The sequence below is a fragment of the Triplophysa rosa genome, linkage group LG3 (assembly GCF_024868665.1).
Source record: "Triplophysa rosa linkage group LG3, Trosa_1v2, whole genome shotgun sequence".
Taxonomy (NCBI): Eukaryota; Metazoa; Chordata; class Actinopteri; order Cypriniformes; family Nemacheilidae; genus Triplophysa; species Triplophysa rosa.
The window spans coordinates 15,222,236-15,238,288 of record NC_079892.1 but is presented as its reverse complement, the minus strand read 5'-3'; the positions used below and the strand labels follow the sequence as shown (position 1 = coordinate 15,238,288).

The 16,053-nt window shown below is 39.6% G+C and overlaps 5 protein-coding genes across 5 annotated transcripts; 1 reads left to right on the top strand and 4 right to left on the bottom strand.

Annotated features, from left to right (window-relative positions):
• Window positions 1-2,296: 2,296 nt before the first annotated feature.
• Window positions 2,297-3,465, bottom strand: LOC130552012 (histone H2B-like). Its single transcript, XM_057330097.1, has one exon. It carries the CDS (start codon window positions 3,461-3,463, stop codon window positions 3,089-3,091), a length of 375 nt encoding a protein of 124 aa, XP_057186080.1. The 5' UTR covers window positions 3,464-3,465; the 3' UTR covers window positions 2,297-3,088.
• Window positions 3,466-4,390: 925 nt separating this feature from the next.
• Window positions 4,391-5,922, bottom strand: LOC130552034 (histone H3-like). Its single transcript, XM_057330116.1, has 2 exons — window positions 5,564-5,922; window positions 4,391-4,711 (listed from the first exon to the last, which is right to left on the bottom strand). The coding sequence occupies exons 1-2, from the start codon at window positions 5,905-5,907 to the stop codon at window positions 4,399-4,401; spliced, it is 657 nt and encodes a 218-aa protein (XP_057186099.1). The 5' UTR covers window positions 5,908-5,922; the 3' UTR covers window positions 4,391-4,398.
• Window positions 5,923-6,221: 299 nt separating this feature from the next.
• On the bottom strand, window positions 6,222-7,052 carry LOC130552007 (histone H2A-like). Its single transcript, XM_057330092.1, has one exon. It carries the CDS (start codon window positions 7,023-7,025, stop codon window positions 6,639-6,641), a length of 387 nt encoding a protein of 128 aa, XP_057186075.1. The 5' UTR covers window positions 7,026-7,052; the 3' UTR covers window positions 6,222-6,638.
• Window positions 7,053-7,543: 491 nt separating this feature from the next.
• LOC130551993 (histone H1-like) lies at window positions 7,544-8,211 on the bottom strand. The gene has a single exon (XM_057330076.1). The coding sequence runs from the start codon at window positions 8,180-8,182 to the stop codon at window positions 7,544-7,546; it is 639 nt and encodes a 212-aa protein (XP_057186059.1). The 5' UTR covers window positions 8,183-8,211.
• Window positions 8,212-12,916: 4,705 nt separating this feature from the next.
• Window positions 12,917-15,822, top strand: nudt7 (nudix (nucleoside diphosphate linked moiety X)-type motif 7). Its single transcript, XM_057330068.1, has 3 exons — window positions 12,917-13,231; window positions 15,208-15,366; window positions 15,469-15,822. Exons 1-3 carry the CDS (start codon window positions 13,013-13,015, stop codon window positions 15,817-15,819), a joined length of 729 nt encoding a protein of 242 aa, XP_057186051.1. The 5' UTR covers window positions 12,917-13,012; the 3' UTR covers window positions 15,820-15,822.
• Window positions 15,823-16,053: the final 231 nt, after the last annotated feature.

Below are 16,053 nucleotides of genomic sequence, written 5' to 3'. Positions count from 1 at the left end.
TGTGATTTTGTCTCTACATTTTGTGTTTTCTCTCCATATGTTTTCTTAGAATTTTATTTGAATGTTAATGTGCCAATGAGGGCATTTTGTCCTAACATCTGTCCTGTTACGTAGCTGTGGTTGGATAAGGGATCTACTGATGAGTGGCACAGCGGGCATGTTGGATGATGTAGCTGTGGTCAGCGGTGGCACAGCAGGAATTGTAGGTGAAGTGGCAGTCAAATGTGGCACATCATAAATGGTGGATGAAACAGTGCTGGTCAATGGTCCATTGCTGATCTTACATCTTGTAAGGTGGTCCACAAAGTTGTTACGTCGGAATACAATTAAAAAACAATATACACAATGGTAATGTAATTTTGTCTGACAGCCTAGACCACATCGGTGTATTGTATAATCTGAAAAAAGAAATTCAATCACACCTTACTCACATTTTAACTTCATGTAAACAGCTTGATGTTTCAGATTAAGATAGCAGGAGACAGAACAACTTTAATGTAAATTATTTGTAAAACTTACATGCCACATGCTCTGATAATATTTAAATTACTTTGGTTGAGAAATTCTAAAAAATATACATCAATCATGTATGTATTTAACATCAGCATTCCATTATTATAAAAACAATTCACAAATATGTTACCGTCGTGGACAACTGTCCTTGAAAAGTGAAGCTGATGAGTCTGTACTTTACATTTCTTTGAGGGTTTGTAAAAAGAAGTACCGCAGAATGGACAGTGGTACAGTGAACAGCAGGAGGTGCATTTGCTGAGTGTCGGTACTTTGCAACCTCTCTGTATTGATGGAATTTCTTTACCTGAAGAGAGAATACAATTTACGTTAGATAGAAAGAGGAAATTGGCGTTTATAATTCATACAAGTTCAGAGAGATTTACTTTTCTAAACCTTTTTGAAATAACAAGTTAAAGAGAACGTAAAAAGACAGTACAACTGCATGAAAATGTAATTATTCTTTTATTGTTTGCAAGTATTATTACAAACGAGATCAATAACATCACAACATAATAGGCAGCCAACAACTACTATTAAGAAAACAAGATACATGATTAACTGAGCACTAACAATCACAAACATGATACAACCCACATTAGGTGCACATACGTTTTTATCCAGATCATTAAGATATTTTAACAAAAAAGTATATTATGCACAATAGATAATTGGATCATCTCTTTATCAACAATCAACTAAAATCAAGATCCATATGGGAATAAATTTGAGTTTGAACATGTTGGTGGTTGTTGGTGCTCAATTGTTGACCTTTGTTTTCTTAAAACACATTTACGAATATTGTATGCTGGATAATTATTATGTTGACTGTGATGTTATCTCACCTATGATTAATTGTTAGTTTGATTATGGGCTCTCCATTATTAGGAAGTTGTACTATGACTAACGATTAAAATAATAAATAACTTAAGTACTGTGCAGCTATAATATGTTTACATATATAGTAGGCTGTCACGATTATTAAATAATCGTCTCATGCGATTGTTTGACCTCATCGCGATGATTTCGGATCATCGCAATTATCGCACATCTCTATAGAAGACACTAGGGGGAGCTGTAGTGCATTGCTTGCATATTTTAGTGTATATATTGTTACTAAAGCATGGTAATACTTGTAAAATGTACCACCACAACACAATCACTTAAAAAAAAACTAAAACATATACAAATTACCTGCAGTACAAATTTAATATTATTTAAGCAAATCTCAGTGTGAAAACCAGTCTACCAAAATTTCATTAACACACAAGTAAAATTTTACTGTAGTCTTGCAAGTGAGAAAAAAACAGACTAGAAGCTTTTCTAGACTGATAGTATTTAATGGTGGCTTCAATTCACACCTGATCAATTTACTTCATTTACAAGTATTTGGTGGTTGTATTATTGACAGATAAAAGCCTAAACCTTAAATATATGATGACCCAATTTTTTCCGATGTATTTCCAAGAAAAAAACATAGTCTTGTATTCAGAACAATATGGTCGTTTCAATCGCAGAATCAAAAATGAATGAGAATTAAATGTCAAAGCTCAAAAACAGACAATTAATCGCCATAATCGCCAAAGCCCTAAAACAGACAATCAATCGCCATAATCGCAATGATTTATTAGACAATTAATCGTCAATAAAATTTCATAATCGTGACAGCCCTAATATATATATATATACATATACATATATACATAAGCCTACTGTAGTATGTGTTAATGCAAGTAAACAGGGTCAGAATATCTTACCAGAAAAGGCCATCTCGCATAGGCTATAGAGACAAAATTAAATTAAAATAAAATTAGAAAGAAAATAAATATGAAAATAAGAGATATCGAGTTAGCACACACGTGGTTAGCTAAGGTTGATCCAGACAGAACATCGACCTGGTCGCCAATAAGTAATAATTGTATTGTCTGAGTATAAATTACACATATTTATATAAGATGTTTAAATTAATTCATACCAATATCAATTAATCGTTCAAAAACTATGCATGTTGGACCATTACTTGACAACAAAAATAATTATTTACCACACCTCAAACTCGCGATAGACGATGAAGTTATGTTATTCGGTCTGTTCTGGTGGTTCAAAATGTACAGCGAACCCTTACTGGACAAATAAGGATCATCAGTGGCGCAAAACTGCCTGCTCCAAGTCTGCAGACTCCCCATATAGTTTGAACCGGACTTCCCATCACTATTTCGTATGCATCTGCTTTGATATACACACGCAGCCTTTTGACTGTAGGTTTATACCTACAAATTCATAGACAAGGCTCACGTTCATATATAACTTGCGTGACAAAAAGAAAAAAACCCTGATTACGTCGAAACCGATCACGCTCCGGTAAAGTGCTTTCCTGTAGGTCGTTTCTTTTATTAATAGAAGCTTCGAAACCTCGGTGTCAATACTGCACATTACTCAAAAAAAAAATCACACTTAAGATTGTAAGTTGTACTAAATAAACAAGCGTTACGGTTTAATAAAGTGAAAAGCTCTTCTTTCGATAAAGTGGGCGGCTCTTAAAAGAGCCTTTGTGGAGTTGAGAGTTTCGAGCGGGAGTTTATTTGGAGCTGGTGTATTTGGTGACGGCTTTTGTACCCTCGGACACGGCGTGTTTGGCCAACTCACCGGGCAGCAGCAGACGTACGGCGGTCTGGATCTCTCTGGATGTGATGGTGGAGCGCTTGTTGTAGTGAGCGAGACGAGAAGACTCACCGGCGATGCGCTCAAAGATTTCGTTGACGAAAGAGTTCATGATGCCCATTGCCTTTGAGGAAATTCCGGTGTCGGGGTGGACCTGCTTCAAGACTTTGTACACGTAGATTGCGTAACTCTCCTTCCTGGACTTCCTACGCTTCTTACCTCCTTTTGCTGCGGTCTTGGTGACGGCTTTCTTCGAACCTTTTTTCGGCGCGGACTTCGCAGGCTCAGGCATGACTTCTCCGAAAAAAATAGGTCAAACGTTGTGAGGCGTACCGAGCGTGACTACCAGTACTTATTCTCTTCCCATGCAAATTTTTAGTCACTTCGGTATCGCATTCTGATTGCTTGTCTTGTTTCGACGACGAACGATAATTGATTTTATTGGATGAACGGACACCTAAAAGAGCCAATCAAAGTCTTTAAAGCAAGTAGCCACGCCCATCGCCTCGCGTTTGAAAACACCCTTATACGTATGGTTTCCCCCGTCTTTTAAATGTATGGTTTTGCAATATTACTGATAAAAGCTTTTTACTAGGAAATGAAGTCAACGAACCGATCGATTTCAAAATGTGACATTATGTCGGGTGATGTGTTCGTTATTTTGCATGAAAGCGTTTATCAAGTGATACGTGTAAATGTTGAAAAGAACGTGGTCTGCAATGTTGCAGCAATGCGTTATTAACATTACCCAGAGAACACTTGTCATTAAAGATTGTGGATTGCGGTCATAGAGGCTGTATGTATGCATGCATGTATGTAGTCAAATAACGACAAACCAGCACATTACATTGATTTATTCATAATTTTATTCAGAGAGACTAACGAACGAAAGCGTCTAACATACTCGGATAACAGTAAACGGTCTAAACGGGTTTATAACTCGTAAGAGTTGAGATTACGAAAATGTAACAATACGGCTCGATATTGTACAATTACCGACTAGATCTGACAGAACGGTATCGTAAAATGAAAGCGTCTGTTAATAGGACGAATGCAACTATTGATCTAGGGTGACAAACAGTGCTCTCTCGCACACCATGTAGAAAACCCGGGTACGGTCTGACAATTGACGACACGAAGCAGAATCGACGAACGAACACCTACTCTTTGTGTGAGAACATGGGTGGCTCTTAAAAGAGCCGTTTGAGTTTGTCGCATCGAAATCGCTTAACCTCCGAACCCGTACAGAGTGCGTCCCTGTCGTTTTAGAGCATAGACGACGTCCATGGCGGTGACGGTCTTTCTCTTTGCGTGTTCGGTGTAGGTGACGGCTTCGCGGATAACGTTCTCCAGTAACACCTTCAGTACACCGCGAGTCTCCTCGTAGATCAGACCGGAGATACGCTTTACGCCACCACGGCGAGCGAGACGACGAATGGCTGGCTTGGTGATTCCCTGGATGTTATCGCGCAGCACTTTACGATGACGTTTAGCACCTCCTTTGCCGAGTCCTTTCCCGCCCTTTCCTCTTCCAGACATGTTTTCAATCGAGCGCAGTAAAACGAGTGTAAATAACGATTGTGAAACCGTCCTTTACCTTTGCTTACAGAACCTAGTGGAGACACGCAGAAACGAAGGAGGAGCCGTCAACGTTTTTTACACAGACACAGCAGCGCCCGTTGCGAAACTCTCGCGAGAGCGTAAACAATCGGTTTTTTGGGTTCGTAAACAAATTAAGATACAACCTTCATTCCCGCAATTTTTAGGAAAGAAGGTTCATTCAGTTCGAACCAATCAAGTGAAACCGTTTTAGCATCAAAGCCCGTTTTCACAGACAGATAGATTTATGTCGCTTTTATAAAAAAATGAGATAAATATATATCTGGACACAAAACGATGGCACTGATAATATATTTCTGGATTTATCGAGTTAAGACAGGTCACACGTTAATGTTAGTCTGGGACTAGCCTTAAACCTCGTCTGTGAAACCGGCCCCTATATGTTTGTACTGGCAGTGTAAATACTTTGCTAGAGATTAAAAGTGTATTACGAGTGCTGTGTGTCTGTCATCGGTTGCTCTCTCGGGTTTTTCTAATCTGTGCGATTTCCTTATTGAAAAATCGAAACACACGTTAGGCTCAACGCTCAACCGCTATGGCATCACTTTCATCGTTTGAAAGAACCATATCGACTTTACTTCCACCCATCAGGATTACACCATTACAGCAGAAAAGTCTATTATGAGGGAAATTGTCTTGTTCAGTGGATTGGAGGTGGCTCTTAAAAGAGCCTTTGGGGTTGATGTAGCTGAAGCAGGCGGGAGTTTAAGCGCGTTCTCCGCGGATGCGGCGTGCCAGCTGAATGTCTTTGGGCATGATGGTGACTCTCTTGGCGTGGATGGCACACAGGTTGGTGTCCTCAAAGAGGCCGACCAAATAAGCCTCGCTGGCCTCCTGCAGGGCCATGACGGCGGAGCTCTGGAAGCGCAGATCAGTCTTGAAGTCCTGAGCGATTTCTCTCACCAGACGCTGGAAAGGCAGCTTACGAATGAGCAGCTCGGTGGACTTCTGGTAGCGGCGGATTTCTCTCAGCGCCACGGTACCGGGCCTGTAACGATGAGGCTTCTTCACACCGCCGGTGGCTGGGGCGCTCTTACGGGCAGCTTTAGTGGCGAGCTGCTTCCTCGGCGCTTTGCCACCTGTGGACTTACGAGCGGTCTGCTTCGTTCTTGCCATTACTGCAGTCGCAAGTGTTCTCTTAAAGACGCAGAAAGAATACACGCAAGTCTGCTTTGCGGCTGTTTATAAAGACTAAGTCGACCATGCGCTCAGAGGGTGGTGACAGTGCGCTGGCACGTGATTGGTTAATGTGTAACGTCTACGTACACATCTGACCAGTGACTGTGCGCTTCCCTTTTTTTTTCAAACGAAATGCAACGACTTCCGGTTCCCGCTCGAAACCTTTTGTCTAGATTTGTCACAGTAAATCCTCTCATTTTTACTTATAGTGAACCCATGACTTCGCAAGAAAATACGAGAAAACACACATTTGCACTTTTAACGAAGAGTAGTTTTTAGCTCGTTTCGTTTCGTGTCATTGTGTGAATGAAATTTATGGGTAATTGTAATACAAAAATGCTCTCGATAAAGGTATCGAAATAAGTGTCGTTATTACTCATATGTCACAGCAACAGCCCGGAGTTCTTATACCCCATGTGTAATAATCGCCCTTACGATCCTGTAGAGCTCAACAAGAACATTAAAACCAGTTGTGTCTTTCAAGCACCCACACCAGTCACTGCCCAACACAAAACCGTGAACGGTCATCTCACTTAAAGACAGAATCGTGTTTCCCGACACATTTATTGGCTGTAAACTATTAGTTGCTTAAGAATAAAATCGCTCTCTTTGGTTCGAGTGGGTGGCTCTTAAAAGAGCCTTTTGATTGAATTCGGAGAAAGAGTAGTTTACTTGGCTTTAGCGGGTTTGTCGGTCTTCTTGGGCAGTAACACCGCCTGGATGTTGGGCAACACACCACCCTGAGCGATGGTCACGCCGCCCAGAAGTCTGTTCAGCTCCTCGTCGTTACGGACCGCCAACTGTAGATGGCGAGGAATGATCCGACTCTTCTTGTTGTCCCGAGCGGCGTTTCCAGCCAACTCCAGGATCTCAGCGGTGAGATACTCGAGAACAGCGGCGAGGTAAACTGGAGCTCCGGCACCGACGCGTTGTGCGTAGTTACCTTTGCGAAGTAGCCTGTGAACACGGCCAACGGGAAACTGAAGTCCCGCTCTGGATGATCGAGTCTTGGCCTTCGCTCTTGATTTGCCGCCGGTTTTACCTCTGCCGCTCATTGTTGCATGAGATAGAAACTGCTCAAGATAATAGAAACACGAAAGCAAAATGACGTGAAGGTTGTGGTTTCCAGCATTTATCCGTGCTTTTCGTTCGCCTATTGGTTGTAGTCTGTGAAAAGTTCAAACCAATCACTGAGCTTCCCTCCAAACGCCAAAGCCCGCACATTCTTCCCTTCTGCCTGCATTGTTTTAGTTTTTTATCAAGTTACATTTCGCTACTTTACGGCGCACAAGTTTACATTAAATCTTCTATATGCCGTCTTTTGAAAAACAATAGTATGAACAAAAGCAAACATTTATACAGACAACACAACTTTAGTTGTTGCACTGATTATGAATTAAAATGCTCTCACGATCATAATATATGTACTTAATTTGAAGCAGATTTCTCAGCGTATTCATTTGTTAAAAACACAACCAAGACAATATCAAGATATCAGTGAAACGCTGCTCTTTAGTGGGCTGGTGGGTGGCTCTTAAAAGAGCCTTTTTAATGGAAAGTCTGGAGAAGGAATTTACTTCTTTTTCGGGGCGGCCTTTTTAGGCTTAGCTGCTTTAGGCTTTGTCGTCTTGGGTTTGGCAGCCTTGACCTTCGTTGGGCTTTTGGCCGCTTTCTTTGGACTCTTGGCTGCTTTCTTGGGGGCCGCTGGCTTCTTCGCCTTCTTGGGGCTCTTCGTTGCCTTTTTAGCGGCGGTGGCGGCAGGTTTCTTGGCCTTCTTGGGAGATTTCTTTTCGGCGGTCTTCTTTGCCGCTGCAGGCTTCGGCTTCTTGGCAGCAGCAGCAGGCTTCTTGGCTGCGGCCTTCTTTGCTTTAGGAGCGGCTTTCGTCGCCGGCTTCTTTGTCTCGGCTTGTTTTTTGTTGAGTTTGAAGGATCCTGAAGCGCCAGTTCCTTTGGTCTGGACCAGAGTGCCTTTAGTCACCAGACTCTTGATAGCGATCTTGACGCGGGAGTTGTTCTTCTCCACGTCGTAGCCGCCTGCAGCGAGAGCTTTCTTCAGGGCGGCGAGAGACACGCCGCTCCTCTCCTTGGAAGCCGACACAGCTTTGACGACGAGTTCGCCCACGCTTGGGCCCGATTTCTTGGCTTTAGCAGCAGATTTCTTCTTGGGCGCTTTGGCCGGCGGAGCGGCAGCAGCTGGAGCGGTTTCTGCCATTTTCTTTTCGGATGAGTACAGCCACACAATCTGTAATAGGTCAGGAATGAGAAGCGACCGAGCGCGGCGCTGCATTCTTATACAACATACGAGGACCGTACAGACTCAACCGGCCAGTTCAGCGTCTGTGTGCCTCCAGGAGCCGTTGACTCGTGTGTTTTCTCCTCTAACATTTACAAGAAAACCGGACTCCTAAACCCCGTTTGTGCGATGAAAACAATGTGAACACAAAGCAGAGGTCCAAAGCTGTATCTGGAAGCTAAAATACACGTTGATTAAACGTTTAATTTGGCGTTTTCGGGTCAAATTTACGAGCAGCGTCAGCCACTGGATAAAGCCGCGAAGGATTTTCTTGTTATTTTTGTGTTGAATATTCGGTGATAAGCTTTCGCGCGTCTTCTGTGTGTTTAACAGGCACCTGAAAATCACTCGAATGAAATTAACATCATTGAGGGTCTCGTGAAGTCTCATTTATTTGAGTTATTGTGGCCACATTGAAGCACACGCGCCACACAGAGGCGTCTCTAACAGATGCACCCTGTTCGTGTATTTGCTAATGCCCTTAGCAATAAATGCATCGATGTTTACAGCACAATCGAGATTTAAAAGTAGGCTATGATAAACTGTTTGTTTGCTCTCTTATGTTCAAGAGTTCAAATCATACACATCGTGTACAAAACGTGTGTACATTCAAGTGACAGTTCACCCAAAAAATTGACATTCTGTCATCGTTTACTCGTCGTTTTAAACCTGTTTAAATTTCTTCTGCAGAACACAAAGGAATATATTTTGAAGAATGTTATATTCTAAATATATGTTTTGTGTTATGCTGAAAAAAGTAAGTTATACAGGTTTAGAATGACAATAGGGTGAGTAAATATGACAGAATTTTCTTTTTTTCGGTTGAACTATCCCTTTCAAGGCCCAGAAATGCAAAGGCCTATGTATTTTAATATTGAATCTTTTTTATAAAGATATATTTAATATAATAAAATAAATTGGAGATATATTTTTGCTCTCACGCCATAGGACACATTTACAGTATTTTATATTATAGTATAACCTCAAGTTTGTGGGGCTCGTTCTTTTTCATCATTGTTTGATAACATCTATTGTAGTTCTCACTACTTTTGCAATCAACAACATGTGAGACTGAGGACACACAAAGTAGTTTGCAGTCATCACAGGCTAGTTGTCATCTTGTCTTTATATTTGTGTATAAACTTCTTAATAAAGAATTTAGAGCCCTTGTTTAGCCTCGATTCTTCAGCTGTAGAGGCATGACAGACAGAGAAGTGTTGAAGAAACACTCCATAACTAAAACGCCATAACTAAAGCCAGTTTCTGATTCTTGTAAAAAAAGGCTAATATTGTTAATATTCTTCGAAATATCTTATTTTGTGTTCTGCAGAAGAAAGAAAGTCATACATGTTTGGAATTACACGAGGGCCCCAATGAAAATGGATTTGCCTATTTGCTGTTAATACATTAAATCAATTGATCAACGACATTGTTAATGTATTACATTATATTGAATGTGTGTGTTGAATAATACATGATACACAAGGAATTGCTGCTTTTCATATACTGAAAGATATAAGCATGCTGGTTCCAATAGGCTATATGGAAATGTGTTATGTAATATATTGCATTATTTTCCCATATATTTTCGTTTCAAAGTGGTCAGTAAATGATGAAAGAATGTTCATTTTGGGGCCTTAAAATCTCTTCATCCAGTTGGGGGATATGTTGCGCGAGAAGTTTTGTTAAATAAATAGAGGTAATTTACTCAAGTATTAAAACTGTTTTCAAACCTAAGAGTCACGTTAAGGTCATCCGATTCTCTTTCTAGCCCCATCTCAGCCACAGATACAAAAGTGATATACATTGCATTAGGTACTTAGGATGAAGACAGTGACATGTGATACTGTAGCTCCTGGAGCTTTTGTCCCATCGTGTGAGTTTGTGACCATTTGTTTATTGTCAAGAGGAACCAAAGTCCGTTTACTGAATTCGTGTCACTCGGCGGCCATGTTTGCAACGCCTCTGAGCAGTTAATAGCAAGTCCACAGTCCTATTTACTTGAATGGGGGAAGGTATATTTTGTAAATCGCATGGCAAAAATCACAAAAATCACAATTAAACAGCTTATGTCCTATCAATGATTAAACCTGACATGAACTGTACCATAACATGGGTTTGCAAAGCTTAAATTGTGCTAAAAATCACCTTTCAGTCAATACTGATTGACGATTGGCTCTTTTCACTGGAAGGCGGGACTTCCTTCGCTAGAGCGGCCATTCCTCCCCATTTATTGTAATGGCTGTGGTGCATCTTGTTAATATTATTAATATATTTGGAGGAACTGAAGAAACACCGAGCTCAAAGTGTGAAGACCTCAATGATAATAAAGTTCCCCGAATGAGACTTTCAATGATAGTAAATGTATAGACTCCATGATTCAAAAGGATTCTTTTGTATGATAAAATGTTGACTCTTTTGTTCCTTCAAACCATATTTCCCACACGTGATGTTTATGAAGTGAAAGAAATGTAAATTGTGGGTAACAATAGAATGATCACTCTCTGGTCCCACATTTTCACAGTCCTTTTGGTGATGATGAGGTGATATTTTGCTTATACAAATGTCTTTCCTGAATGTTAACTATTTGATCCATGCTGGTTTTTGAAGTCTCCCTGTCACTTATATGCCATAATTGTAGATTCATTATAGATGTTAAACCCATGTGACTGAGATTAAGATGAAATTTCTTATGAGAATTAAATCGTTTTAAAGGTGCTGTGTATTTAGGAGTATATGACAGAAATGCAATATAAACAACTAGAGGTGTATAAAGTCCTTCCATAATGAAGCGTTATGTTTTTATTACCTCAGAATGAGCTATTTCTACTTAAAGAAATTGAACATCACACATGTACAGATTAGGTGTTGAGGATTAACAGCGGGGTTTGTCGGTCTGTGTTGGGTTTGTGTTAAAGAGTCTCTTGAGATAGTAAAGCTGCAGATATCCAGCTGTGATGATGATCAGACTCTGAACAGCAGATCAGCTGCTCACATAACTGTGGTTTGACTGAAGCAGGTAGAAATCAGATCCTCTTCTCATTCGCTCATAGTTGTAGTGACGCCACATGTGGAAGACAAACGTCTGCAACCTGTTGGTGCTTTCCTAAATGCTGAAAGTTTTTAAAACAATGTGTCAGAATGTGAAAGTCAGAACTTTTACAAAGCCTTTAACAGCTTCACCAGTTACTTTGTGTTTATTTACAATCCTGTTGGTTATGTATGTTTACTGTAAAGCTTACTGGTTTTTTTTAGATTACAAGCATTTCTCTGTGTGAAAGAAATGACAAACATCATCTTGGGTGTCCATTTTTACCTCTTTAATTCATGCGTTTAATTTAAGTGCCATTTTGTTGTTGTTGTTGTTGTTGTTGTTGTTGTTTGTTTGTTTTAATGGCACTATGGTGTTTAGTAAGCTACATTACATTTTATTTATGTTAGAGGAAATATTTTACAGCTGTTTTGTCTGTTACCTGTTACTTTTATCAATCACATTCATTTGTATTTACAGCCACAGAAAAAATTAAGAGACCATTCCAAATTGTCATTTAATCAGCATATCTAGATGTATGGCCATTCCAGTCGTGTCTGATGTATTTCAACAATATTAAATCTCAGGAGTGACATAAAGTCATGCAAAATCAATGTGAAAGACTGACAGAATGATAAGACACATGAAAACTGTCGTACAAAATCGAGGTTATCTAATAAAAATTGCTTAATATTTTTTGCACTATTGACAAAATATATGGTAAATATTGACCAGTATGGGGCGCTATAGAGGCTCGGAAAACCAGTGATAACATGTAATGCAAAAATATTGTTAGTAGTTCACAGAATGAAACAAAAATGACAATTTTACCTAAACACATAGCTATAAATAGCACATTTTAAAAGCAAAGTCTCCCAAAGTTTGAAGTTTAATAAACGTATTTGGTCAGAGCGTAAATGCAGAAATGTAATGCAAAATGAAAAAAACAAACGTCTATTAAACTTCAAACTTTGGGAGACTTTGCTTTTAAAATGTGCTATTTATAGCTGTTTAGGTAAAATTGTCATTTTTGTTTCATTCTGTGAACTACTAACAATATTTTTCCTAAATTTCAAAAACAAATATTTTTTATTTTTGCATTTATTTGCAGAAAATGAAACCTCGAGAAACAAGTCAAAATAACAGAAAAGATGCTATGTATTTTACACCTCAAATACAGCAAATAAAACAAGTTCATTTTCACTTTTAAGCAATACAACAGTAATATTTGTACATGTACATTTTTACATGGCCCTGGAATATACACACAGCCTTATTTACCTAAAATATGTAAACGCCATTCATATGCTAACTTTAGAATTATAAAAGGACATTACGTCAGAATCATGACATTTTGCTCACAGTTGACGTTTATCGTTGTGCGATCTAGCCATAATAAAACCTAATCCTAATAAAACCTCACCACCAAAATCAGCTTCCTGACACAGACCGCGGGTCAGATTAATGATCAATATGAAAAAAAGGACACTGCGAGTAGCAAATAAATTAGAAAGATGGCAGCAGTGTAAATGTAAGCTGTCGTTAAACCACAAGAAGAAGACCGCTGACCAATTACAGACAACTATCGAGTCGTCTAGCCCCGCCTAGTGAGCGCATCTTAGCTGCTTTCAGTTCTTCTGTGGTCATTTCTGTCTGTTATCTGCTTTTGCCGACGGACGGATTCAACCAAATGAATTTAGAACTGAACCAAAAGCATCATGGGATCAAGAAATGCGAAGCGTCATCATTGGTGTCCGTGTGAAAGTGAAACTCACGCTGATATGGATCTGAAGGAGAATATTATAGTGTCATTAAAGAAATATGAAACTAATGAAGACTTTTCCTATTTACCCGCTCTACCCAAAGCCTCTGTGCTCATACCCCTTTTGCTGAAAGATGGACAACTTCGACTTTTATTCAACGTCCGTTCACTAAATGTAAGAAACGGTGAGTCTCATTCACTAATAATTGCGTAGATGTTTCGTATTTATACGCACATATGAACCTCTCACGAAAATGTTCCGCCTAATTCACAACACGTGCGTACGCACATGAATTTGTTCTTGACCTCGTCCTAATGTTAGTGAATTTGGAGTATTCTAAATGAACAATAAAACACCTTTTATACAGACACGCAGTTTGCGGAGTTCTCGTTAGCGGGCTGTAAAAAAGCTGTTATTCAGAGAAACCTCGCAGCTCGAGCTATAGTTTAACGCAGCTTTTCTTTCCCTTTCACTGTATATGATGAAATCATTTAAAAGTTAAATATACTTCTACGTGTAATTTATATATATACATATATATATATATATATATATATTATTTACAGTATATAGGCCTAACTTTCATCCTAAGATGAAACATACATTTAGTACCTCCGTGAAGTTGGCACCCCATATAAATAAATTGTCACCAAAACTATACCATTCGTTTGTGCTGATTTGTGCCGCAAAAATGACCGTTTGTGCTGGTTTGGCGTTCAAGATATTAAACATTGTTTTTCTTGGCTGTGTGACGTCACTCTCCACCCCATGTCGTCCAAATCGTATCAAACTGGTGCCGTTCGTTTGTGCTCGATTTGTGCTTGTTTGAGCCATTAAAACAAACTCTGTAACTACAAAAACTAAAAACTTAAATTATTCCAATTCTCAAATCGTTCTCGCGGTACTTGATGTCATACGCCCATCGGTCAGCGCTGACCGATGGGCGTATGACATCAAGTACCGCGAGAACGATTCGAGAATTACGCAGCAGTACTGATCGCAGAACTGTGCTCTCGCGGTACTTTGGAGTCTGCGTAGCGCCGCGTGAAATCTACATAGCTAATGTCTGAATATGGGAATAAGTTATGTTGTTTCTATCTATGGCACAAATCAAGCACAAACGAACGGCCCCGGTAAGAAGCGATTTAGACTACGTGGAGTGTGACGTCACCGCTCCCGAAATGTTCTTGTTGTATTTAACGAAGGGAAGAAGTTGCATGGTTTGTTTTAATAGCACAAATCGAGTTCAAACTCGACAGTTTAGAGTGATTTGGACGACATGTAGTTGAGAGTGGCGCATCTACTCCTAAAGGCTACAGTCTTGTTATATTAAAGAAAAAAATCATTGTACACAAATTTCTTTTAACAGCACAAATCGTGCAACGTTTTGGGCGATTTGGACGACATGGGGTGGAGAGTGACGTCACTGCCGCAAATAATATTTATTATTTCCAAGCCAGGGAAAAACATACAGTGGTGATTTTAACGGCACAAATCGAGCACAAACGAACGCCACCTGTTTGGGGAGATTTAAACGACATGGGGTGGAAAGTGACGTCACTGCCCCAAAATTCTTCTTGTTATATCTCGGTAAGGAAAGTAGTTACAGAGTTTGTTTTAATGGCACAAACGGGCACAAATCGAGCACAAACGAACGGCACCAGTTTGATACGATTTGGACGACATGGGGTGGAGAGTGACTTCACACAGCCAAGAAAAAGAATGTTTAATATCTTGAACGCCAAACCAGCACAAACGGTCATTTTTGCGGCACAAATCAGCACAAACACAGCACAAACGAATGGTATAGTTTTGGTGACAATTTATTTATATGGGGTGCCAACTTCACGGAGGTACATTACGTCAATTTGTCTTAGAGAGAGAAGGAAAGAAAGAGACTTGTGTGTACGTTCCTATCTTTTCTCTTATATTTAGAATACATTTTAGTACGAACGTTTTTGTGAATCATGATTTGTTTGTGAAAATATTGGTATGCAGGTTTCACGCACAAATTTGTGCATACGCATGCTTCGTGAATGAGACGCAATATTCGTTGACTGAATTACTATCTAACTTTCTTGTGCGTAGCTTTCTTGCAAAGCTTGACGGCTCGTTAATCTTCACAAATAAAGTCTTCTGCACTTCTACAGCTCAAACATCATGCTGGTGAGGTTTGTTTTCCTGGAGGTAAATCCGAGTCCAGTGACAGAAATGAAATCGACACGGCTTTGAGAGAGGCAGAAGAAGAAATTGGTCTTCCTCCGAACCGAGTGGAAGTGATCTGCAAACTCTTCCCCATCGTAAACAAGGTTTATTTACACTGTTTTTAATTTTTGACCTAAGACTCGGGTATAATGTGCACTCTGTATATGTAGCGGTGATCATGTGTGAAATGTTTTTTTTTTCCACAGTCTGGTCTTCTGATAACTCCAGTTGTGGCTTTTATTGAGGATTCCTTTAAAGCCCGTCCAAACCCACATGAAGTCACCGAGGTGTTCACCGTTCCTCTGGAGTTTTTCACTAAAGAGACCGATCATTCCTGCTATCCTGTACCCAGCATCTTTGGACCCACACATAGTTTTATTTACACTGATCACAGTACAGACAGCATCCATCAGATCTGGGGCTTGACGGCAGCTTTGGCCATAACCGTTGCTGTTTTTGCCCTCCAAAAGATGCCTGAGTTTGAGGTCGGCTTTGACCTGAAAGATCCAGTTTCTCACTTTAAACGTTTTCTTAATCGTAGACTAAGCAAATTATAAAAAAATGAAGTTTCAATGTTACTAGGAAAACAATTAACTAATTTAAATGTTGAATCACATAAAACTAAAGAGTCAATGAAATGTTATTCTCAATGTAAATTACTTGGAGTTTCCTAAAAGGTGTTACGTCTTTAAGTACGCGAGATCTCTATCTCTGTATATGATTGCACATATACACACTATATTTTTATAAAGTTGTTTTATAACGTTAGCTATTCCCCAAGATGCCCAGAA